Genomic DNA, 26,212 nt, shown 5'->3' with positions numbered 1-26,212 from the left:
GTGGTATATAAATATATATAGGAGTTAAATGGCAAGTTTTTCTCAGAATGCTCCGTGCTCCCTTCTTTGAGGCTGTGGGTCCCTATAATTGCACCAGAGGTGGTACCCCCCTTATATATATATATATATATATATATATATATATATATATATATATATATATATATATATATATATATATATCACAACTGGTATGTACAGGACGCCTTAATGAAATGGGTAGCTTTATCATTTCATAAGAAAAAAATTAGAGAAAATATATTAATTCAGGAAAACTTGGCTTATTAGGCAAATTGGGCCTTGCAAAGTAGGCTGAGAAGTGCGTTCTGGCTACTAGGTACGACATACATATATATATATATATATATATATATATATATATATATATATATATATATATATATATATATATATATATATATATATATATATATATATATATATATATATATATATATATATATATATATATATATGTGTGTGTGTGTATATCACGAAAATAAACACGTGATTAAGAATGTGACAATGTCAGACCACGAAGGAAAAATGAAACAGGAAATTTCCTTAAGTACTTTCGTATATTAAATACATCTTCAGAAGGTCCAAAGGAAATTTCCTGTTTCATTTTTCCTTCGTGGTCTGACATTGTCATATATATATATATATATATATATATATATATATATATATATATATATATATATATATATATATATATATATAACTTTTTAGACACTCAACCCACCAGAGGACTCGAACACTGGCCATCAAGGTGGCAGTTACGCACTGTATCCACTACACCATACTTCAGAATCCTAAAAGAGGCTCGAGTCCCCTGGTGGGTTGAGTGTCTTAAAAGTTATATATGTCTCAAACATCCAAGATAATGTTATTGTCTTAACATAAATAACGACATTAATTTTTGTTCTGTATTAATGATCCTGGACCATAATCTTGATCCAGAGTAAGGCATTGGATTTGATCTTGGATAATTAGTATAGTCCTGATTCAGCTAAACGGAAAGGTTAAAATGTAAATAAAACATTGATATTAGCAGTAGTGTTTATAGTGGTAAAGACAATTATATAAACAAAAGTATCACTAATAGTAATACAAATTATTTTATTACTAAGAATAGGTGAAGATCTATTCGTGAAAAAATTACAATTGAAAAATGTTGGAGGCAAAGACGCCTACAAACTGTCTTGTTTGTCGACGAGATCGCTCCTCTTAAATGTTAAGGGTTGTGTAATCCCTAAATCATGTGTACACAGGTGTTCAAAAAAGTGTACATTTTGAGCAACAGATGTTAGACAAACGTGAAGATAAAGTTGCGTATCCAGTGAATAGCAGAGCTAATGTAGTTGATGGTTTAGTGTACAAGCAGACTGTAGCCCATGAAGGATGTCTCTGGTCTACCTGTATTCTACAAAGATCAAAAATTGCAAAAACGATCCATTTAGCTTCTCTACAATGGCCTCCCTTAAGAATAAACTATTATACACACGGTGTAATATGTGACAACTAGATACATGTGCCCGTTGCATTGAACAAACCAGTTTTGATGCCCCAATCATCCCCAAATTCGTGTAAATATATAACCCCTTATGGAGACAGGTTGGCGACCAAGACATTCCCTCACTTCAAGACATGAAATAGCTTGTAATACACAATATAGAACAAACGAACTACAGAATCTCCTCGGTGATTACACATCACTGTGCATGAAAGTGTATTTCAAGCTCTCAAACCTCAAAGCAAACTCTGACTTGTGACACTCAAAACAAAAAAAGTGAAGTATACAAAAATAGTATTATTTGTCGAGTCTTTATATGTAATTTGTTGTTAAAGATGTTCAAAATTAGTAACCAATATTCCAAGTGCATTATTGTTCAAGCAGAATGACTTTTTTACAGAATAGATTGGTGTTATTCCTTCATGTAATATTTCTGACGTTCCTAAGAGTATTGCTGACTGTATTCCCATTGAAAATGTTGATATAAATTATGAATGTAATCCATGCAAGTTAAACTGATAACATTCCTGCAGGTACACAGATAAAACACATTAACCTGATATATCAACTTCGTAGTCCTGGAAATAGTACTGTTAGTTTTCTAGGTATAGTTTCGTGACAATATTTTTAGGTAATGTTCACCGACTGGTAGATGAACTGAGAACATAATTACATTAGTAATATGTAGGACTATGGATGAACAAAAAAAAACACATCCAGGTACTTCTACAGGCAGGAGGATGAATAACTGTTCCTGAGGTTTACCTCTACAGGCAAGAGGATGAACTGTTCCTGAGGTTTACTTCTACAGACAGGTGGATGAAGAACTGTTCCTGAGGTTTACTTCTACAGGCATGAGGGTGAAGACCTGCACCAGAGGTGTACATCAACAGGCAAGAGGATAATGACCTCTCCCTGGGGCTAATTGAGCTGGCAGAGGAAGTTCATCAAGGTGGTGCAACTTGAATCACCAAGACGGAAGTAAGCGGTCCCGTTGTTTGCCATACAGCAGCAGGTTCTGCCAGTGTTGTCGGGATTAGGAGGAAAATATTCCCTCACTTCAGCATTTCGTCCGTTCAACCAAATGTTTTGTTGCACTCCAACCCACACGTTCGCCACTGTCAGAATTGAACCCAATAAAGAGCATTAAGAATTAATGAACAAAATATGAAAGTATATCTATTAAAAACCTAGAGATGCCTGTCAACGAACATGGTTTAGTCACAGGAATAATTTATATTAGTAAATTTGTTTGGCTTGATAAAACACTACATGGAATTCGTCTGAAAAAATGGGATACTGGGAGCGTACAAGCTTTGTGGATTTCAATTATTTATAGCATACTAGAGGGAGTACCTAGCGATATTTTTTTGTGTATTTCCTTCCCCAGATGTGGCCATATTTTTACAGTGGAAGCCAGCATGTTTACAGCTTCCTTCTGTCGTCCATGGACATCTCTTCTACATATTGTGCAGTGGGTTATTGAGCACTCAATTCACAGAGAGTGATTGAAATGTTTTTACACAATGATTGTCAATGTTTGCAGCGATGTACAACTAGTGACGTGATGAGACAGAAGAGGACAGCAAGATGGTCGAAGAGGATCTAAGGCCAACTAGACAGACGATCAGAGTAATGGCATCACGTCTTTACTCAAAGCTAGACCAGAGAGGCAACGTTTGGGATCTATTTCAGGAGGTCGAACTGTGACAACCCAGTAATGATACGACTGCTCCTCTTATTAACAACCCAACAGTCTTGATGCAAAGATTATTTTAACAACCCAGTAATGTGGTACCTCTCTCACTCGTATTCACCGTTTTAACGTAAAATTGTCAAACAAATAAAACATGAGTAGTATTAACTTACTATTTTTAAAGCAAAAGGATTACTCATAGCAAACAGAACATGGAAGATTACTCATACAAACAGCTAAACCTATTGATAGCAGACAATAAATAAATCTACAAAAACTAAGAGGAAGAATATTTTAAATTCAAAATTTATACGATTTTATTTAAGAGATCATTTATGCTTAGTACATCCTAACAGATAGAATTCTACACCAAGGTGATTAAAATAATAATGAAATAGATAACGAGGATAAGGCCCTTGTTGCTATTCCAGTAACTGAAAATCCTCCGCTGGAATATAATTCATGAAATATTCAACTTATTTATATTTTAAGCTCACACACACACAACCCGTTGGCTCCAAAAGCAACTGGAGCTACTGTCCAAAAGCTCCAAAAGCAACTTTTGGCTGTCTTTCTCTGCGTGAGTAACCAAGCCCTTGTAATGACTTTTATTTTAAGTCTAGCTTTTGTTGTTTGGTGTATAAAGTCTAGCTTTTTAATTATTAATCTTAAAGGTTTCTCTTAGTTAAGTTACTTAGTTCTCTTCTCCTGCACCTCAAGTGAGGGTAAAGTCTCTGCACCCCACGTGAGGGTACCGTCCCTGCACCCCTATTATAAATGTACTATTATAAATTGGTATACAGTAATATTCTTACAGGTACTGGTTTGGGTGTAATACGCTGCTAGACGCAGGAAGGCATCCGCTGTAGGCGCCACAAGCAGGTCTCCACCTAGACACATACAGAACGATCGAGAGGCATCAAACGCCATCTTAATGTTGGGTGGCAAAAGTAAGCGACCCAAATCCTCCAGTCCGGACACCACAGCGAAGGAATTACAGGGCTCTACGGGGAAGAAAATAAATACAAATAAAAGATTTTCTCCAATGCAGCAAATGCTTCAAGAACTGGGGATATTTAATGCCTATATCAATAAAATAAACTTTTTGTTTGCCTGTATGTCCAAGATTGAAAACCATTTCCTTAAGACTAACCTAACACCTTTCTTTGTATGTGATTGATGTTTGGTAGGTGCCTAACGTTGGCAGGTCAATGTTGGCACAGTTGCTTTATGTGCAACATTGCAAACTCTCACAGCAAACTCAATGAAGATTCAAGCAGTGACTACCCGCTTTCAATCGATTCAACCTTCCGATACTACATAGAAGCACTCATCTTGTCTCCCTATATCATAAAACACTACACACACACATACACACACACACACACACACACACACACACACACACACACACACACACACACACACACACACACACACACACACACACACACACACACACACACACACACACACACACATACACACTGATATTCCCAAAATTATACAACAAATTCTACTTGTTATTGTATGGCCCTAGCGAAGAAAAATTTTGGATGACGCTACTCAGACATCCACGATGCTCCACGGGCAGACTCGGCACCTCACCTCTCTCTCTATATACACTGTGTCCTAGCTCTTACTGTTATTATGGGAGGTCCGGAGCTAATGCGGACGAACCTTGTTACTCTTACTGTTACGGGCTCACCATAGCCCGTGCTACAGAGACACTTCGTTCTGAGTAGCTGAATCTAAAACAACAATTCTTACCGAGAGGCGCAGATCGAGACAGAGACAAAGACTTTGTGCAGACGAGGAGTCACAATAGCTTGGCTGAAATATGTTGACCAAACCACACACACTAGAAAGTGAAGGGACGACGAAGGCACAATCGACTTGAGAATGGTCCAAGACGGACCGAAAGGTCGTCGTCCCTTCACTTTCTAGTGTGTGGTTTGGTTAACAAAGACTTAGTGACAGGCAGAAACAGAGAGACGAAGAGAGTGCTGAGAGAGACAGGGACAGGAAAACAGACAGAAATAGATACCGAGACAGATACAAAAACAGAGAAAGACACAGATATATTGAAATAGAAAGACAGACATAGATACAGACACAGACAGAAACAGAGATGAAATATATTGACATGCATTATAGTTCCTCATATGTTCCCATCTATTAGCATTATTTCTCAGAACTTTTATTTGATACTTTTTCGGAGTAAAACGAATATACTTAACCTAATCTAATCTTACACTAATATCACACGATCTGATTTTACCTATTGATACAAGAATATATGTGCTGTAAATATCTCTATTTTATTCGGTTGTATTAATAAACGCCTGTATTACATACATCTCCTGATACCTAACACCTGCATTACATACATCATCTAAAACCTATCATCAGCATTTTATACATTAGCTCATACCTAACACCTTTTTATACATCAGCTCATATTTAACAGATGCATTATATACATTTACTACTATGATGGTTCTATCACCTCTAGCAACTTTAGCACCCCTAGTGGTTCCAGCACTTCTTGTTGCTCTAGGAAATCTGTTGGTTTTAAGACACAAACAAACCCTTGAAACACACAAACATTTCTGACTCACAAACATGCAATTCAGTCTTCAAAATCAAAATCATACGTACAAGTGACAAAAACTTCGAACGCACAAACAATTAAGACAAACACATCAGACACGTAAACCCTCCAGATGCACAAACATTCCAGACACACAAAACACTGACGTAGAAAAGAGAATGGAACGTTGGCCACTCAGTTCTTGGACTCACTTGGATGTTGTTGCATGTAGCAGATGTTACTAACATACAAGCATCCGTCAATGGTCCTATCAACCTGCAAATCATGGAGGCTGCATATCCTGTTGATGTAGCAGAAAATTCCATCTGGAAAAGTCAGGCTGGCAAGTTCTGCACACTGCAGCAAACTTACTGAAGCATTTTGCAGGACAGCGTGGCCGGGATCATTAAGTGTGGCGTTAGGCACCCTTAAACTATACCAAGATGTTCCTTGGGTACTCTGAGTGCTTGAGATGACCCCATAAAGGGCAGAGAGGAGGAGCAGAAGAGCTATGGGGAGCAGGTGCCTCATGTTGGCTTCCAGACGAGCGTCCTCTCCTTGCTGAGGCCAGCCAGGAACTGCTCGTGATGGCATGAAGTCGACTCACACAGTCAGTTCCATTTTCTTTATAAATGTTTTCTTATAAATGTAAGGAATGTAAAGCTGTCGCCCAGTTGGGTGGGTGTGGAGCAAGACCAGTAACTGTGGACTCACCATAGATGTAAAGTGCCTTGTATAGTGACTGTTGTGAGCCTCTTGTTGAATCACTTGTGTTATAAAAAGATTATCGACATGTATATGTATTTGTGTACATGGATGTATATATATGTATATATATGTGCATGTGTAAATAACATTAACAATTGTGTAACTATCTTCAAAAGATTTAGTTCCTGAACCCATTATGTACCTATGTAACCCTTTCCACCACCGCCCACGAGATGGGTATGTGGTGCATAATAAACAAAACTTGATTTATAAATGTACACTAATCAAAATTTATCTCTCGCAAATATAATAACGTGTTTCTATGTTGTTGTCTGAATAATTACCTATATATTTTCTGCTTTATTTACATCTGAAACTAATTTATTGTGAAGCCTTTAGTTTGGTCAAATTAATAAAAAAAACTTGTGCTAAATGCACAAGTATAAATATTAGACTAATATTAATATGGTGGTGGATTGCTGAAAAACGTTCAATCCCCGAACGTTCAAGTTTCTGGACATCATTCCTCTCCTCCGTCCTGATGTTTCCTTTCCAAGTGCTATATAGTCCTAGTGGCTTAGTGCTTTTTTCCTGATAATTACCGAACTTATCTTGTCTCTGATGACCTCACAGTGGGCCTGTAGTCCTTCTGCAAGACGATCATGTTACAGGAGATCGCTCTGTCTGTCTTAATACACTTTGACGCTGCCGGGCTATTGAAAAAAAAGCATACCCTAGATGCTTTTGGCGTTTCGAGCGCTTACGCGGCAAGATCGAAAAGTGTATACTCTTTTGACTGTCGTGATACTAATTGTAGGCGTACGTATTTAAATTTGGTATCACTGTGTTCGCAATAGAATTGTCTATAAGAACATACCTATAAAATGCCGCCAAAGCATAAGGCATATCAACACCAAATAAAAAATTATTGAGATCACTAGCCGAGAGCGCCAAACAACAACAAAATGTTTCCACTTTCTTCATGGTTGTGAAGCCCACAGTTGTGCTACAGCGTTAATTTTGGTATCATTGAGATCGCAATAAAATTCTCTATACGGACATATGCATATAAATATAGAATCAATGTCGCAGCCCACCCAAAACAGTGTGGGAGGTGGCCGAAGTGTTACCCGCGGCGACATTGAAACGTGTTTATTCAATTCACTGTCCTGACATTATTTTTCGATGTACGTATTTCATTTTTGTACCAATGTGTTCGCAATAGAATGTTCTAGAAGAACATAAGTATAAAAGGTCACATAAGGATGCGTTCGGCCGGCAACATATATAAAAACTACGTCGATAATATTTGTTGCGTCAACAATACAATTGTTTTACCACGATGATTCACTGCCTGGCCGTTCTCTTTTATAAGCTGTTCGGCTATTAGAAAAAACGTAAATATCATGGCAAACATTTGTAAACTATCCCTAAGTTGATCGGACAGTAAATGGATTTTATACAAATATTTTTTCTTTTGACTCTTGAGCGCGGCACGCCAGCGTAATCAGGAGAAAAATAGTTGACGATCTCAATAGTCACCTTAGCTTGAAAGTGTATTAATGTGACCTCTGCAGGATGTTCTTTCACCTGGCTTATTCAGATCAGAAATCTAATGATGGATTGGTCCCTCCCGTCCCCGCTGCCGGTCAGAAAGTCTGTTTAGTTGCAACGAAGTCCCCGTTAGACCCTAGGCCAACTTCGCCCTGGATGCATCCCTTATTCCTATCTAATTCCCTTCTACACACAGAAATCACAACAACGTGATGCATCAATGAACAAATCCTCGTCACGGCCCTTGTGGATTTGTTCATTAAATCCCTTGTATTTATTTACTGGGTGGTGAAGAGAGATATCAAGTGACAGGAACGAATTCAGTCGTCTACGACGTCGTGGGATCGAACAAGGAACCTTTTGCTTGTGACTCGACTATAGAAATTATACTGCGCTTCAGGCTGGTTCTACTGGCTCTCATCATTCTATCCTGCTTTGTGTTCATTCTAACTCATCTCTGAATGATGAATGATGCTCTGACGCTGTACAAGTAGCCATGGGTCTCATGACAAGTAGTCTCTGTGTTCTGAAGTAGATAGTCTTAAGTAGTAATGCTTTCAAGCTGTTCTTCATCCTACTTATGATGTACGCCCCTCTCTGGTTCCGTTATAATGACGAAGTCTTTGTTCTCTGGCATTGAGTCATATTTGGACTCGTCGTGCCCAGGTGAATGAAATGTTACTAGCCACGGTAGAGTGGTTGACAGTTTATATGACTCGGATGTGCATCACCTAACTCTCCTGTGCCCAAATGGCGGTCTGGGGAAGGCTTAACGTTCCATTGGGTAGTGGCTGGTTCCCATGGAATTCTTTTTTTAATGGCTAGATCCGTAGTGCATTTGACAGAGCGACTATCTCCTGTGCTGGAGACGGCACAGGAGACGGTCAACCAGGCTCCCGGTAATACAGTTGGGCTCTTTCTTGACTTTCAATCGAAAATTTCGGGTTTGAATCTCGGGCAGGATAGAAATCTTTGGGCGCCTTTCCTATCAGCTAATGGCCTGTTCACCTAGCAGTAAATAAGTACCCAGGAGTTAGTCTGCCAGTTGTGGGGTTGCATCCAGGGGAGGGTCAGTAATTCGTCTTTGGGAGGTACCTCGATATAAGCCTTACATGTATAAATATATATATATATATATATATATATATATATATATATATATATATATATATATATATATATATATATGTATATATATATATATATATATATATATATATATATATATATATATATATATATATATATATATATATATATATATATATATATATATATATATATGTCGTACCTAATAGCCAGAACGCACTTCTCAGCCTACTATTCAAGGCCCGATTTGCCTAATAAGCCAAGTTTTCATGAATTAATGTTTTTTCGTCTACCTAACCTACCTAACCTAACCTAACCTAGCTTTTTTTGGCTATCTAACCTAACCTTACCTATAAATATAGGTTAGGTTAGGTTAGGTAGGGTTGGTTAGGTTCGGTCATATATCTACGTTAATTTTAACTCCAATAAAAAAAAATTGACCTCATACATAGAGAAATGGGTAGCTTTATCATTTCATAAGAAAAAAATTATAGTAAATATATTAATTCAGGAAAACTTGGCTTATTAGGCAAATCGGGCCTTGAATAGTAGGCTGAGAAGTGAGTTCTGGCTACTAGGTACGACATATATATATATATATATATATATATATATATATATATATATATATATATATATATATATATATATGTCGTACCTAGTAGCCAGAACGCACTTCTCAGCCTACTATGCAAGGCCCGATTTGCCTAATAAGCCAAGTTTTCATGAATTAATTGTTTTTCGAATACCTAACCTACCTAACCTAACCTAACCTAACTTTTTCGGCTACCTAACCTAACCTAACCTATAAAGATAGGTTAGGTTAGGTTAGGTAGGGTTGGTTAGGTTCGGTCATATATCTACGTTAATTTTAACTCCAATAAAAAAAATTGACGTCAAACATAATGAAATGGTTAGCTTTATCATTTCATAAGAAAAAAATTAGAGAAAATATATTAATTCAGGAAAGCTTGGCTTATTAGGCAAATCGGGCCATGCATAGTAGGCTGAGAAGTGCGTTCTGGCTACTAGGTACGACATATATATATATATATATACATACACTCTGGCTACCTGTCCACCGGTACAAGGAATTACTTAGTATAATTTATCTTTACATAAGTCTACATTCAAAACTCATTTTCTAATACAATGTAATAAAGAAACTGTATCATGCTGAATATGATATTTAACCCCAGACTCTTTCCAGGCTCTTTCCTTGCGATTAACAATGCATAAACAACAGGGTTAAATTATTAGAATTTAATTTAAGAGTATTCGTGAAGGTGGTAAATACATAATTTCTTTACATATATCTCAAACATCCAAGATAATGTTATTGTCTTAACACGAATAATGACATTAATTTTTGGTCTGTATTAATGATCCTGGATAAAAATCTTGATCCAGAGTAATGCATTGGATTGTATCTTGGATAATGAGTATAGTCGTGATCCAGCTAAATGGAAAGATTAAAATGTAAATAAAACATTGATATTAGCAGTAGTGTTTATAGTGGTAAAGACAATTTTATAAACAAAAGTATCACTAATATTAATAAAAATTATTTTATTACCAAGAATAGGTGAAAATCTATTCTAAAAAAATACAATTGAAAAATGTTGGAAGCAAAGACGCCTCCAAACTGTCTTGTTTGTCGATGAGATCGTTCCACTTAATGTTAAGGGTTGTGTAATCCCTAAATCATTTGTAAACAGGTGTTCAAAGAAATGTACAGTCCGAACTTAAGATGTTAGACAAAAATCAAGATAAAGTTGCGTATCCTATGAAAAGCAGAGTTAATGTAGTTGACGATTAAGTGTACAAGTAGACTCTGCAGTATATGACGGGTGTCTCTGGTCGGCCTGTATTCTACAAAGATCAAAAATTGCAAAACAGTCCATTTAGCTTCTCTACAAGGGCTTCCCCTTAAGAATAAACTATTATAAAGGCGGTGCGATATGTGTCAACTAGATACATGTGTCCATTGTATTGAACAAAACAGTTTTGATGCCCCAATCATCCCCAAATTCGTGTAAATATTTAACCCATTATGGAGACAGGTTGGCGACCAAGGCATTCCCTCACTTCAAGAAATTAAATAGCTTGTAATACACAATATAGAACAAACGAACTACAGAATCTCCTCGGTGATTACACATCACTGTGCATGAAAGTGTATTTCAAGCTCTCAAACCTCAAAGCAAACTCTGACTTGTGACACTCAAAACAAAAAAAGTAAAGTATATAAAAATAATAATAATTGTCGAGTCTTTATATGTAATTTGTTGTTAAAGATGTTCAAAATTAATAACTAATATTCCAAGTGCATTATAGTTCAAGCAGAATGACTTTTTTACAGGTTAGATTGGTGTTATTCCTTCATATAATATTTATGACGTTCCTAAGAGTATTGCTGACTGCACTCCTATTGAAAATGTTGATATAATTTATGTATAAAATATGAATGTTATCCATACAAGTAAAACTGATATAATTCCTGAAATTAGTACTCTTAGTTTTCTAGGTATAGTTTCGTGCCAATATTTTTAGGAAATATTCACCGACTGGTAGATGAACTGAGAACACAATTACCTTAGGAATATACAGAACGATATATATTGTGTTCATGTGTTCTGTGTGTTTATGAAAAACATGAAGATACTTCTACAGACAGGAAAATGATGAAATTTCCTTGGTGTTTATTTCTACAGGCAGGATCATGGTGAACTGTTCTGGGGTTTACTTATACAGGAAGAAGGATGACAAACTGTACCTGAGATTCACGTCTACAGGCAAGAGGATATTAACCAGTCCCTGGGATTAACTTTTACATGCAGGGGAATGAAGTAATCTGTCCCTGGCGGTTACTTTTACAAGCAGGAGGATGATAAACTGTCCCAGGGGTTAATTCAGCTGGCAGAGGAAGTTGTATACCATGTCACAGGGATTGTCAGCAAGAAGGAAGTTACGGGAGAACTCGTTTTGCATACGGCAACATGCTTTGCCAAGGAGGTTAGGTTCGAAAGGAGCAAATTCTTTTGGTTCAGTATTTCGTCCGTTCAGCCAAAGGGTTTGCTGCACACCAACCCACACGTTCGTCACTGTAAGAATTGAGCCCAATAAAGATCGTGAAGAATTAATAACAAAAAACGAAAGTATATCTAATAAAAACCTGGAAATGTCTGTCGAAGAACATGGTTTAGACACAGGAATAATTTATATTAGTAAATTGGTGGGGCTTGATAAAACTACATGCAATTCGCCCGAAAAAAATGGTATAATAGGAGCTGCAAGCTTCGTGGATTTCTATTATTTATATCATGCAAGAGGGTGCACCTAGCGTCATTTTTTTCTTTATTTTCTTGCACAGATGTGGTCATATTTTTACAGTGGAAGCCAGCATATATACATATGCATTTCTGTCCTCCATGGGCAGGATTAGAGAGCTGTTCTACATATTGTTCAGTGGATTATTGAACACTGAATCACGGAGAGTGATTGAAGCGTTTTTACAATGCAAACCAGCTTTCATACATTTTCGTGCGTTCTATAGAGATTTGAGTAGAGAGGAGCCCAGCGTTGCTCCTGTGACTGGTGCCACATGACGTATGAACCACATAGAGGAAAATGAAGAAACCACGACATTTAGGTCCGTCCTGGACACTTAAGTCGCGTAAATGAGAGTGGAAGAGATAGACATCTTTACTATACATTATTTTCTTCAGCGTAACCATCTTTACTACACACAACCTACAACGTTGTAACCATCTTCACAACCCAGACCCTCTCTCCTCTTCCCTCCGGGTACCCTATTTATAAACATTATCGTCACCACCTTCTCTACCCTTCACCACCTTGTCTACCCTTCACCACCTTCTCTACCCTTCACCACCTTGTTTACCCTTCACCACCTTCTCTACCCTTCACCACCTTGTCTACCCTTCACCACCTTCTCTACCCTTCACCACCTTGTTTACCCTTCACCACCTTCTCTACCCTTCACCACCTTGTTTACCCTTCACCACCTTCTCTACCCTTCACCACCTTGTCTACCCTTCACCACCTTCTCTACCCTTCACCACCTTGTTTACCCTTCACCACCTTCTCTACCCTTCACCACCTTCTCTACCCTTCACCACCTTCTCTACCCTTCATCACCTTCTCTACCATTTGTTACGAACAAGATATTTACATGATTTTCACAAATTTAAATGTATGTATAATTAAATATATGGAACTGTTATGTATATATATATATATATATATATATATATATATATATATATATATATATATATATATATATATACATATATATATATATATATATATATATATATATATATATATATATATATATATATATATATATATATATGAGAAATACTCACAGCAAACAGAGCATGGAAGATTATTCATGCAAACAGTTAAAACTAATGAGAGCAAACAGAATAATTTACAATCTACAAGAAATGAGAGGAGGAAGAATATTTTAATTTCAAAATTAATACGAGTTTATTTAAGAGATCGTTTATGATTAGTACATCCTAAATAAATAGAATTCTCCCCAGCAACCCACGTGAGGTGCCCACCCTCACTGTGAGGTGCCCACCCTCACTCTGAGGTGCCCACCCTCACTGTGAGGTGCCCACCCTCACTGTGAGGTGCCCACCCTCACTGTGAGGTGCCCACCCTCACTGTGAGGTGCCCACCCTCACTGTGAGGCGCCCTTCCTGTCTGTAAGGTCACTTACCCTGGTTTTCTAAGTGTGCCTGGAGTACTGCAGTGAATTTGATGAGTGAACTTTTTCCCTATTTTATAATACTCCTTTCCCTGTGCCTTTAATAAATACAATGCAAGCACTTTGTTCGTTTGTTCTCGCCAATTCAAAATATTGTGCCGGATCCGAGTGCTTTCTCTCTTGCTTGAAATGTTTATAATAAACATTTGTTCTATATTTCTGATTTAAAGTAACGTAAATATGCTGCAACTAGCCAGTAACTAGCTGGCTAGCGAAACTTGAACGTGGTGTCACTTCTTCCCCTCAGCTTAGGCTAGACCAAAAATTTGATACCTTGTGTATCCAGATTCCCCTTATTCTACACTTATGGAGGAAAGAATGTAGGCAAATGTATTTGAAATACAAATGAATGTATTACAAATTCTTGTAACATCTTCAAAATCTGAGAATCTTATTTCTAATACAAGTACAGGCCCACTTCACTCTGTATCTCGCTGGTTTACTGTATAAAATTGAAAACATTTCAAGTAATTATAAATTGGTGTACAGTAATATTCTTACAGGTACTGGTTTGGGTGTAATACGCAGCTAGACGCAGGAAGGCATCCGCTGTAGGCGCCACAAGCAGGTCTCCACCTAGACACTTACAGAACGATCGAGAGGCATCAAACGCCATCATAATGTTGGGCGGCAAAAGTAAGCGACCCAAATCCTCCAGTCCGGACACCACAGCGAAGGAATTACAGGGCTCTACGGGGAAGAAAATAAATGCAAATAAAAGATTTTCTCCAATGCAACAAATGCTTCAAGAATTAGGGCAGTAATATTTAATGCCTATATCAATGAAATAAACTGCCTGCCTGTTCAAGATTAAAAACCATTTGCTTAGGACTAACCCCACCTATCTCTGCATGTGATTGATTTGAGATGATGTGGGAAACAATCTGCATGTGATTGATGTGTCGAACGTTGACAGGTCAATGTTGACACAGTTGCTCCAAGTGCAACATTGCAAAATCTTACAGGAAACCAAATGAAGATTCTAGCAGTGACTACCCGCTTTCAATCGATTCGACCCACAGATCCTAAATAGAAACAATCATCTTGTCTCACTATATCATAAAATACCAAGCACTGTTCTCGCCAAAATTAAACAAAAAATTCTACTCGTCATAGTTTGCCCCTAGCAAGGAAGAACTTTTAATGTCGTTACTCAGACAACTACAATGCTCCACGGGCAGAATCAACATCTCACCTCTCTCCATACACACTTCCCTTCAACGGTTTCTGAACGTGTCCTAGACTTAATGAGAAGCACAGACCGGGGTAGACACACAAAGACTTAGAAACAGAGGCAGAAGCAGAGAAACAGAGAGTGCAGAGAGAGACAAGGGCAGGAAACCAGACAGACAGAAATAGATACCGAGACAGATACAAAAACAGGTTAAGAGACAGAGATATTGAAGCAGAGAAACAGACAGAGATATTGAACCAGAGAAACAGACACATAAAGAGACAGATAGAAACAGAGATGAGATATGTTGACATGCATTAGGGTTTCGCATATGTTCCCATCTATTAGCGTCATTTCTCACAACTTTTCTTGGATACTTTTTTGAAGTAAAGCGAATCAATGTACTTAATCTAATCTAATTTTACTCTGATATCATGCGATTTGATTGTACCTGTTGATACAAGCATATATGTGCTGTAAATATCTATTTTATTCGGTTGTATTAATACACACCTGCATTACTACATATCCTAATTCATAGCACCTGAATTACATATATATCTCCTGATATCTAACATCTGCATTACATAAATCTTTCGATACCGAACACCTGCATTTCGTACATCTCCTGATGCCTAATACTTACATTATATGCATCTCCTAATACCTAACACCTGCATTACATACATCATCTCAAACCTATCACCAGCATTTTATACATTAGCTTATACCTAACACCTATTCTATACATATCAGCTCATATATAAGAGTTGCATTATATACATTACCTCCTATGGCGGTTCTAACTAACACCCCTGGTGGTTCTAGCATTTCTTGTTGCTCTAGGAAATCTGGTGGTTTTAGGACACTAACAAACACTAGAAACACAAACATTTCTGATTCACAAACATGCATTTCAGAGACAAAAAAATCATACACACAAGTGACAAAAACTTCGAACGCACGAACAATTAAGACAAACACATCAGACACGTAAACTCTCCGGATGCAAAAACATTCCAAACACACAAAACACTGACGTAGAAAAGAGAATGGAACGTTGGCCACTCAGTACATGGACTTACGTGGAGGGAGGCCCATGTAGCAGATGTTAGTAACGTTCAAGCATCCTTCAATGGTCCAATTAACTTGCAAATCATGGAGGTTACATATCCCGTTGCTGTAGCAGAAAATTCCACCTGGAAAAGCCAGGCTGGCAAGTTCTGCACACTGCAGCAAACTTACTGAAGCATTTTGCAGGACAGCGTGGCCGGGATCATTAAGTGTGGCGTTAGGCACGCTTAAACTATACCAAGTTGATCCTTGGGTACTCTGAGTGCTTGAGATGACCCCATAAAGGGCAGTGAGGAGGAGCAGAAGAGCTATGGGGAGCAGGTGCCCCATGTTGGCTTCCAGACGAGCGTCCTCTCCTTGCTGAGGCCAGCCAGGAACTGCTCGTGATGGCATGAAGTCGACTCACACAGTCAGTTCCATTTTCTTTATAAATGTTTCCTAATAAACGTAAGGACTGTAAAGCTGCCGCTTTACAGTCCTTTACAGTCGTATGTTAAGATGCTTATCTTAACATACTAAGAAGGTTAGGTGAGGTTGGTGTTTTCTATGAAGCTTTTCAAGGTAAACTAAAATATTCACAATCAATTAGTATGTCACATATGCACTTATTAAATAAGCCAATATTGACTATAAGCAAGTGCGAGAACGGGTTGCACGCCCTACGGCTCCCTCACCAGGAAAGGGTGGAAGGACACATGTGGTGTGGTCAAGAGATTGGGTCACCAGTGTGCCAATAAGTGCTTGAAAAAGATAAGTTGAGTCCAGTCCTGTGGTGAATGGACCATTGTGAGTATCGTGTTGAGAGCACCACACCCAGTGAGCCACGACACATTCACCAGTGTTTAGTGACAAAAGGAAACTATCCAAGTGTTAAGTGCCACCCCAACCCTCCCCCCCACCCCATGTAATGCCTCTCCCCCCCCCCTCCCCCCAAGTGAGTGTAGTGTCTCCTGCTCCCCCACTCCACTTGTGTAGTGTCTCCCCCCCCCCCCTCCGTGTGGTGCAGTGTCTCCAGCTCCCCCGCCCCCACCTCCCACGATCAGGTGGTCGAGCCTTCCCCTCCCCGGCCCCCCTCCCACACCGGGCCAGCGCAGCCTCCCAACCCCCACCTCCACGAGCCCACCCACCCCAGACATCTGCCCAGACATGACGCATAGTATTTTTTTTTTTTTTGAGATATATACAAGAGTTGTTACATTCTTGTACAGCCACTAGTACGCGTAGCGTTTCGGGCAAGTCCTTAATCCTATGGTCCCTGGAATACGATCCCCTGCCGCGAAGAACCGTTTTTTCATCCAAGTACACATTTTACTGTTGCGTTAAACAGAGGCTACAGTTAAGGAATTGCGCCCAGTAAATCCTCCCCGGCCAGGATACGAACCCATGACATAGCGCTCGCGGAACGCCAGGCGAGTGTCTTACCACTACACCACGGAGACTGCCGTGGTGTATAGGGGACAACCTGGTCCCCCCCAGCCAGGAGGGAGCGACAAATACTCCAGTGCAAGGTGACAGTCACTTCACCTAAGGGGATGGCAGAAGAGGCCGCTACCAGCCAACTCACCCCTCCCGAAGCCAATCAAAGGAGAGGCACATGCAGTGTTTGTGGGAGCAACATCAGCATCAACTCGGTCTCCAGAGTCATACGCCAGCATGGTGACTGTCCTGGGTCAGGGAGGCCTCCCGTGGGAGGAGGCAGCACTCAGGAGCCTGTTGCACCAGTACAAATCGCAATAGATTACATTGCAACAGACGACCTGCTAGAGGCAATTAAAGCAACGTCAACCAGGACACTCACCCACATCCCAAAGGCCTCTCGCCCATTTGCTGCCGGGAAATACACGGACCTCATCGCAAAAGTCAACAGAGGGTCAAATAACCTTGATGCACCTGATACCATCAAAGCCTGGTACAATCTGTTACTTTTTGGCAACGCATGCTTAGGTGTACCAGACAGAGGAGGCAAGACACTGGCCTCATCCGTCAATATAGCAATTAGGGATTTTCCTAGGGCTGACAACCTAGTCCGCCTCCCCAAACACACCAAACACCGCCGAGGCAGACCAAGTACGACAATCAGCGACAACACAAAATTAGGTACCCAAGTCAGCAAGAAAATTGAAGAGGGCAATACAGTCGGGGCACTCAGGTTGATCACAAGTGAGGACAAAATTTTGCCCCAGGGATGAAACCACAGCCCAAGCACTGAGAGAAAAACTCCCCCTAAGAGCCGTAGGTGGACTCACCCCACTGGTCAGGGTCCCCCCTAACCAGGAACCTCTCGTTCTCCGGGAGTCAGAGGTTTATAAAGCTATCGTTCCATTTCCCCCAGACTCCTCAGGAGGCTACACAGGGGTAAGACCTCAACATGTGAAGGAAATGGTGAACCCTGTTCTTGCCCAGCTACAGAAGCGCTCCTGACAGAAATCACAACGTTTGTCAGCAACTGCCTCGCCGGGTTAATCCCTGATGAAATCAAATCATTCTTCTTTGGTGCATCCCTATGTGCCCTGAAAAAGAAGGGGGAGGAATCAGACCTATTGCCGTTGGTAATACCCTTCGGCGCCTAGTTGCAAGGGCTGCTGTCAGAAGTATCCGAATGGAAGCAGCCACCATGCTGCAACCCAACCAGCTGGGGTTTGGAGTCCCCGAAGGCTGTGAAGCAGCTGCCCATGCTGCACAGCCTACATTAGCTCTCTTACTGAAGACCAGGCAGTAGTAAAATTAGTGTCTGTGAGGCGGGCGAGGCAGTATGTCTGTGAGGCGGGCGAGGCAGTATGTCTGTGAGGCGGGCGAGGCAGTATGTCTATGAGGCGGGCGAGGCAGTATGTCTGTGAGGCGGGCGAGGCAGTATGTCTGTGAGGCGGGCGAGGCAGTATGTCTGTGAGGCGGGCGAGGCAGTGTGTCTGTAAGGCTGACCAGGCAGTGTGTCTGAGAGGTGAGCGAGGCCACACACTGTACACCTAATGAGTCACGATATCACAAAATATAAAGTTCAAAATTAAACATGAACAAATTCGAGGGCGATAGATCTGATACAATATGTAAATTGTTTAAAGAGTACACACAGATGCGTGATATCTTGAACACGCTGGTTTTCCTGCACTCTACCTAAGATTACTAGGTGGAGTTATATCTGCCTCTTACTGTGATATATATATATATATATATATATATATATATATATATATATATATATATATATATATATATATATATATATATATATATATATATATTACATTATACTTTATTATATATCGTATCTTATTATATTCTTCTATTTCAGAATGGATTTACATTTTAATCTATGAGATTTTTAGAATATAATTTAAGTATTCGTGAAGGTGGTAAATGCATAGTTTCTTTACATATATCTCAAACATCCAAGATAATGTTATTGTCTTAACACGAATAATGACATTAATTTTTGGTCTGTATTAATGATCCTGGATAAAAATCTTGATCCAGAGTAATGCATTGGATTTGATCTTGGATAATGAGTATAGTCGTGATCCAGCTAAGTGGAAAGATTAAAATGTAAATAAAACATTGATATTAGCAGTAGTGTTTATAGTGGTAAAGACAATTTTATAAACAAAAGTATCACTAATATTAATAACAATTATTTTATTACCAAGAATAGGTGAAAATCTATTCTAAAAAAAATACAATTGAAAAATTTTGGAGGCAAAGGCGCCTACAAACTAATATTTGTCGACGAGATCGCTACATTTGAATGTTAAGGGTTGTGTGATCCCTAAATCATGTGTACACAGGTGTTCAAAAAAGTGTACAGTCCGAACTTAAGATGTTTGACAAAAATCATGATAAAGTTGCGTATCCAATGAAAAGCAGAGTTAATGTAGTTGACGATTTAGTGTACAAGTAGACTCTGCAGTATATGACGGCTGTGTCTGGTCTGCGTGTATTCTACAAAGATCAAAAATTGCAAAATGATCCATTTAGCTTCTCTACAAGGGCTTCCCCTTAAGAATAAACTATTATAAAGGCGGTGCGATATGAGACAACTAGATACATGTGTCCATTGCATTGAACAGAACAGTTTTGATGCCCCAATCATCCCCAAATTCGTGTAAATGTTTAACCCATTATGGAGACAGGTTGGCGACCAAGGCATACCCTCACTTCAAGAAATTAAATAGCTTGTAATTCACAATATAGAACAAACGAACTACAGAATCTCTTCGGTGATTACACATCACTGTGCATGAAAGTGTATTTCAAGCTCTCAAACCTCAAAGCAAACTCTGACTTGTGACACTTAAACAAAATAAGTGAAGTATACAAAGAAAGTGAAATATACAAAAATAATAATAATTTTCTAATCTTTATATGTAATTTGTTGTTAAAGATGTTCAAAATTAGTAACCAATATTCCAAGTGCATTATTGTTCAAGCAGAATGACTTTTTTACAGATTAGATTGGTGTTATTCCTTCATGTAATATTTATGACGTTCCTAAGAGTATTGCTGACTGTATTACCATTAAAAATGTTGATATAATTTATGTATAAATTATGAATGTAATCAATGCAAGTTAAACTGATAACATTCCTGCTGGTACACAGATAAAACACATTAACCTGATATATCAACTTCGTAGTCCTGGAAATAGTACTGTTAGTTTTCTAGGTATAGTTTCGTGACAATATTTTTAGATAATGTTCACCGACTGGTAGATGAACTGAGAACATAATTACATTAGTAATATGTAGGACGATGGATGAAGCACAAAGAACACATCCAGGAACTTCTACAGGCAGGAGGATGAAGAACTGTACCTGAGGGTTTACTTCTACAGGCAGGTGTGTGAAGAACTGTTCCTGAGGTTTACTTCTACAGATATGAGAATGAATGTCTGTACCAGGGGTTTACTTCTATAGGCATGAGGATGAAAACCTGCACCAGAGGTGTACATCAACAGGCAAGAGGATAATGACCTTTCCCTGGGGCTAATTGACCTGGCAGAGAAAGTTCATCAAGGTGGTGCAACTTGTGTCAGCAAGACGGAAGTAAGCGCTCCCGGAGTTTTTCATACGGCAGCAGGTTCTGCCAGTGTTGTCGGGATCAGGAGGAGAATATTCCCTCATTTCAGCATTTCGTCCGTCCAACCAAACGTTTTGTTCCACTCCAACCCACACGTCAGTCACTGTCAGAATTGAACCCAATAAAGAGCATTAAGTATTAATGAACAAAATATGAAAGTATATCTAATAAAAACCTGGAGATGCCTGTCAACGAACGTGGGTTAGTCACAGGAATAATTTATATTAGTCAATTAGTGTGGCTTGATAAAACACTACATGGAATTCGTCCGAAAAAATGGGATACTGGGAGCGTGCAAGCTCTGTGGATTTTAATTATTTGTAGCATACTAGAGGGAGTACCTAGCGATATTTTTTTGTTTATTTCCTTTCACAGATGTGGCCAAGTAACCAAGCCCTTATAATGACTTTTATTTTAAGTCTAGCTTTTGTTTGTTTGGTGTATAAAGTCTACCTTTTTAATTATTAATCTTAATGGTTTCTCTTAGTTAAAAAAGCATTTCGTTTTATTGGGTTATTCTTTTATCCTTTTGTTAGTGTTTCTATATTTACTTCTGTATTAAAAAATTATTTTATTCTGTGTATGTAAAGTTTTCCAGCGCGTTTCCATGAGGATAGCGTCCCTGTACCCAACGTGAAGGGTAGCGTCCCTGTACCCCACGTGAGGATAGCGTCCCTGTACCCCACGTGAGGATAGCGTCCCTGTACCCCACGTGAGGATAGCGTCCCTGTACCCCACGTGAGGGTAGCGTCCCTGTACCCTACGTGTGGGTAGCGTCCCTGTACCCTACGTGTGGGTAGCATCTTTGCACCCCATGAGGACAGTGAGGGGCCTGCCGTGACGGGCTCAGGGTGCACTGTGAGGTGCCCACCCTCACTGTGAACTGCCCATCCTCACTGTGAGGTCGTTTACCCTGGTTTTCTAAGTGCGACTGGAGTACCGCAGTCAATCTGATAAGTGAAATTATTCCCTATTGTATTATACTCCATTCCCTGTTTCATTTAATAAATGTAATACACGCACTCTGTTCGTTTGTTTACATCTCGCCAATTCAAAATATTGTGCCGGATCCGAGTGCTTGCTCTCGTGTTTTAAATGTTTATAATAAACACTTGTTCTATGTTTCTAATTTAAAGTAAAGTACATATACTGCAAATAAGGAGGTAAAGGACGGATTTCGACAGCTTTTTACTTCAGTGTACGCCTTATAGACGCTCGTGTCATTACACTCTACACCCATTTCTGGACAGAACCACTAACTAGCTGGCTTGCGAAACTTGAACTTGGTGTCACTCCTTCCACTAAGCCTAGGCTAGACCTAAAATTTGATACCTTGTGCATCCAGATTTCCCTTATTCTACACATATAGTGGCAAGAATGAATTACAAATTCTTCAAACATTCTTCAAAATCTGAGACTCAAATCTCTAATACAAGTAAAGGCTCGCTTCACTCTGTTGCTGGCTGGTTTACTGTATAAAACCGAAAACTTTTTTAATAATTATAAATTGGTGTACAGTAATATTCTTACAGGTACTGGTTTGGTTGTAATACGCAGCTAGACGCAGGAAGGCATCCGCTGTAGGCGCCACAAGCAGGTCTCCGCCTAGACACTTGCAGAACAATCGAGAAGCATCATACGTCATCTTAATGTTGGGTGGCAGCAGTAAGCGACCCAAATCCTCCAGTCCGGACACCACCGCGAAGGAATTACAGGGCTCTACGGGGAAGAAAATAAATACAAATAAAAGATTTTCTCCAATGCAGCAAATGCTTCCAGAACTGGGGAAGCAATATTTAATGCCTAATATATATATACTGTCTGTTTGCCTGTCTGCCCAAGATTGAAAATCATTTGCTTAGGACTAACCTCACTTATCTTTGCATGGGATTGATGTTTGGTAGGTGCCTAGCGTTGGCAGGTCAAGGTTGACACAGTTGCTCCAAGTGCAACATTGCAAAATCTTACAGCAAACCCAATGAAGATTCTAGCAGTGACTACCAGCTTTCAATCGATTCGACCCACAGATCCTAAATAGAAACAATCATCTTGTCTCACTATATCATAAAATACCAAACACTGTTCTCGCCAAAATTAAACAAAAAATTCTACTCGTCATAGTTTGCCCCTAGCAAGGAAGAACTTTTAATGACGTTATTCAGACAACTATACTGCTCCACGAGCAGACTCAACACCTCACTTCTCTCTATACACACTTCCCTTCAACGGTTTCTGAACGTATCCTAGACTGTCCTATCCTATGAGAGGCACAGATCAAGGCAAAGGCAAAGACTTAGTGACAGGCAGAAACAGAGAGACAAAAAGAGTGCTGAGAGTGACAGGGACAGAAAAACAGACAGAAATAGATACCGAGACAGATACAAAAACAGAGGAGAGACAGATATATTGAAACAGAGAGACAGACATAGATGCAGACACAGACAGAAACAGAGATGAAATATATTGACACGCATTATGGTTCCTCATATATTCCCATCTATTAGCATTATTTCTCAGAGTTTTTCTAAGATACTTTTTCGGAGTAAAACGAATATACTTAACCTAATCTAATCTTACACTAATATCACACGATCTGATTTTACCTATTGATACAAGAATATATGTGCTGTAAATATCTCTATTTTACTTGGTTGTATTAATAAACGCCTGTATTACATACATCTCCTGATACCTAACACCTGCATTACAGACATCATCTAAATCCTATCATCATCATTTTATACATTAGCTCATACCTAACACCTATTTTATACTTCAGTTAATATTTAACAGATGTATTATATACATTTACTACTATGATGGTAGGGAGGGAGGGATCCGGTGGCTGAGCGGACAGAACACTGGGCGCCTGATCCTCTGGTCCCTGGTTCGATCGCGGACGCCGGCGAGAAACAATGGGCAGAGTTTCTTTCACCCTGATGCTCCTGTGACCTAGCAGTAAATAGGTACCTGGGAATTAATCAGCTGTCACAGGCTGCTTCCTGGGTGTGGAGGCCTGGTCGAGGACCGGGCCGCGGGGACACTAAGCCCCGAAATCATCTCAAGATAATTTCAAGATGGTTCTAGCACTTCTTGTTGCTCTAGGAAATCTGGTGGTTTTAGGGCACAAAAAAACACTTGAAACACAAACATTTTTGACTCACAAACATACACTTCAGAGAGAAAAAAAAATCATACACACAAGTGATAAAAACTTCGAACGCACAAACAATTAAGACAGACAAACGCATCAGACACGTAAACCCTCCGGACGCACAAACATTCCAGACACACAAAATGGTCAGAGGTATGCCACTAAACGTGTCCCTGAACTAAGAGGCATGAGTTACGAGGAAAGCCCGCGTGAAATGCACCTCACGGCACTGGAAGACAGAGAAGTAATAGGGAGACATGATCACTACCTAAAACATTCACAGAGGAATTGACAGGGTAGATAAGGATAAACTGTTTAACACGGGTGGTACGCCAACAAGGGGACATGTGGAGACTGAGTACCCAAATGAGCCACAGGGACGTTAGAAAGAAATTTTTCAGTGTCAGAGTAGTTAACAGATAGAATGCATTAGGCAGTGATGTGGTGGAGGCTGACTTCATACACAGTTTCAAATATAGATATGATAGAGCCCAGTAAGCTCAGGAATCTGTACATCAGTTGATTGACGTTTGAGTGGCGGGACCAATGAGCAGACCTCAACCCCCGCAAGCACAACTAAGTGAGTACAACTAGGTGAGTATATACACACACACATCCACACACACACACACACACACACACACACACACACACACACACACACACACACACACACACACACACACACACACACACACACACACACACACACACACACACACACACACACACACACACACACGTCAGGAAGGTGTTCGACAGACAGAAGGTGTCTGTCTAGGTCATCTTGTAGCCTCCCACTATCATCCTCCGCCTTAGTCCTCCTCATAATTTTTGCATCATCAGCAAACAGTGAGAGGAACGATTCTATAGATTCTATACCGTCTGGGAAATCATTTACATATATCAGAAGCAGTATAGGTTCAAGGACTGACCCCTGCGGGACTCCACTTGTGACGTCTCGCCAATCTGAGACGTCACCCCTCACCGTGATTCGGGTTCTTCTGTTACTTAGGTACTCCCTTATCCAATGGAGTACCTTCCCTTTTACTCCAGCCTGCATCTCAAGCTTTTTCGCTAGCCTCTTGTGTGGTACTGAGTCAAAGGCTTTCTGACAATCCAAAAATATGCAGTCTGCCCACCCCTCCTCTCTTTTTGCCTGATTTTTGGGCCCTGGTCGTAGAATTCAATTAACCCTGTGTGGCAGGACTTGCCATCCCTGAACCCATGTTGATGCTGTGTTACATAGTTCTTTCGCTCCAGATATTCTACTTGCTTTCTTCGCATAATCTTCTCCGTCAGCTTGCATGGTATGCAGGTTAGGGGGACACTGGCCTGTAGTTCAGTGCCTCCTGTCTATCCCCTTTCTTGTATATCGGGACTACATTAGTTGCATTCCAAATTTCTGGTAGCTTCCATGTTGCCAGTAATTTGTTATGCACTATGGAGAGTGGCAGGCACAGTGCTTCTGCTCCTTCCTTTAGTATCCAAGGGAAGATTCCATCTGGGCCTATAGCCTTTGTCACATCCAACTCTAGTAAAAGCTTTCTTACTTCCCCACTGTGATGGCGTGGTTGTGTAAGGGTTGTGGCTCCTGGTCTGTGAGGGCGTGGTTGTGTAATGGTTGTGGGCCAGGGTAGGGAGGTATACCAAGCACATGTGGTAGAGCACATATAGTCGAGTACATGTTGGTAAATACTGTTCACCTAATCCTGAGAAATACCTCCCACCATCCCCCTATTGTACAATTTACAGATAATTTTTTGCAAAACTTTAATTA

At 39.6% G+C, this 26,212-nt stretch overlaps 2 protein-coding genes across 2 annotated transcripts; both read right to left on the bottom strand.

Moving 5' to 3' along the window:
* Positions 1 to 1,145: 1,145 nt before the first annotated feature.
* LOC138359895 (uncharacterized) lies at positions 1,146 to 6,359 on the bottom strand. Its single transcript, XM_069319719.1, has 3 exons — positions 6,018 to 6,359; positions 4,028 to 4,216; positions 1,146 to 2,634 (listed from the first exon to the last, which is right to left on the bottom strand). Exons 1-3 carry the CDS (start codon positions 6,334 to 6,336, stop codon positions 2,438 to 2,440), a joined length of 705 nt encoding a protein of 234 aa, XP_069175820.1. The 5' UTR covers positions 6,337 to 6,359; the 3' UTR covers positions 1,146 to 2,437.
* A 4,103-nt stretch (positions 6,360 to 10,462) lies between these two features.
* On the bottom strand, positions 10,463 to 16,637 carry LOC138360026 (uncharacterized). The gene is made up of 3 exons (XM_069319937.1): positions 16,220 to 16,637; positions 14,462 to 14,650; positions 10,463 to 12,260 (listed from the first exon to the last, which is right to left on the bottom strand). The coding sequence occupies exons 1-3, from the start codon at positions 16,599 to 16,601 to the stop codon at positions 12,064 to 12,066; spliced, it is 768 nt and encodes a 255-aa protein (XP_069176038.1). The 5' UTR covers positions 16,602 to 16,637; the 3' UTR covers positions 10,463 to 12,063.
* Positions 16,638 to 26,212: the final 9,575 nt, after the last annotated feature.

Source organism: Procambarus clarkii, chromosome 94 (assembly GCF_040958095.1).
Source record: "Procambarus clarkii isolate CNS0578487 chromosome 94, FALCON_Pclarkii_2.0, whole genome shotgun sequence".
NCBI lineage: Eukaryota > Metazoa > Arthropoda > Malacostraca > Decapoda > Cambaridae > Procambarus > Procambarus clarkii.
Note: the sequence above shows the minus strand (reverse complement) of the source record. Positions and strands in the feature narration are given on the sequence as shown.

What these genes read in the sequence shown, in the direction of transcription:
- LOC138360026 (XM_069319937.1), bottom strand. Translation starts at nt 16,601, where the DNA reads ATGCCATCACGAGCAGTTCCTGGCTGGCCTCAGCAAGGAGAGGACGCT. An exon ending in CTACATGGGCCTCCCTCCAC is followed by an intron (nt 14,651 to 16,219) that starts GTAAGTCCATGT and finishes TCTTCCCCGTAG; the next exon opens with AGCCCTGTAATTCCTTCGCT. An exon ending in TTACACCCAAACCAGTACCT is followed by an intron (nt 12,261 to 14,461) that starts GTAAGAATATTA and finishes CAATTCTTACAG; the next exon opens with TGACGAACGTGTGGGTTGGT.
- LOC138359895 (XM_069319719.1), bottom strand. Translation starts at nt 6,336, where the DNA reads ATGAGGCACCTGCTCCCCATAGCTCTTCTGCTCCTCCTCTCTGCCCTT. An exon ending in CTACATGCAACAACATCCAA is followed by an intron (nt 4,217 to 6,017) that starts GTGAGTCCAAGA and finishes TCTTCCCCGTAG; the next exon opens with AGCCCTGTAATTCCTTCGCT. An exon ending in TTACACCCAAACCAGTACCT is followed by an intron (nt 2,635 to 4,027) that starts GTAAGAATATTA and finishes CAATTCTGACAG; the next exon opens with TGGCGAACGTGTGGGTTGGA.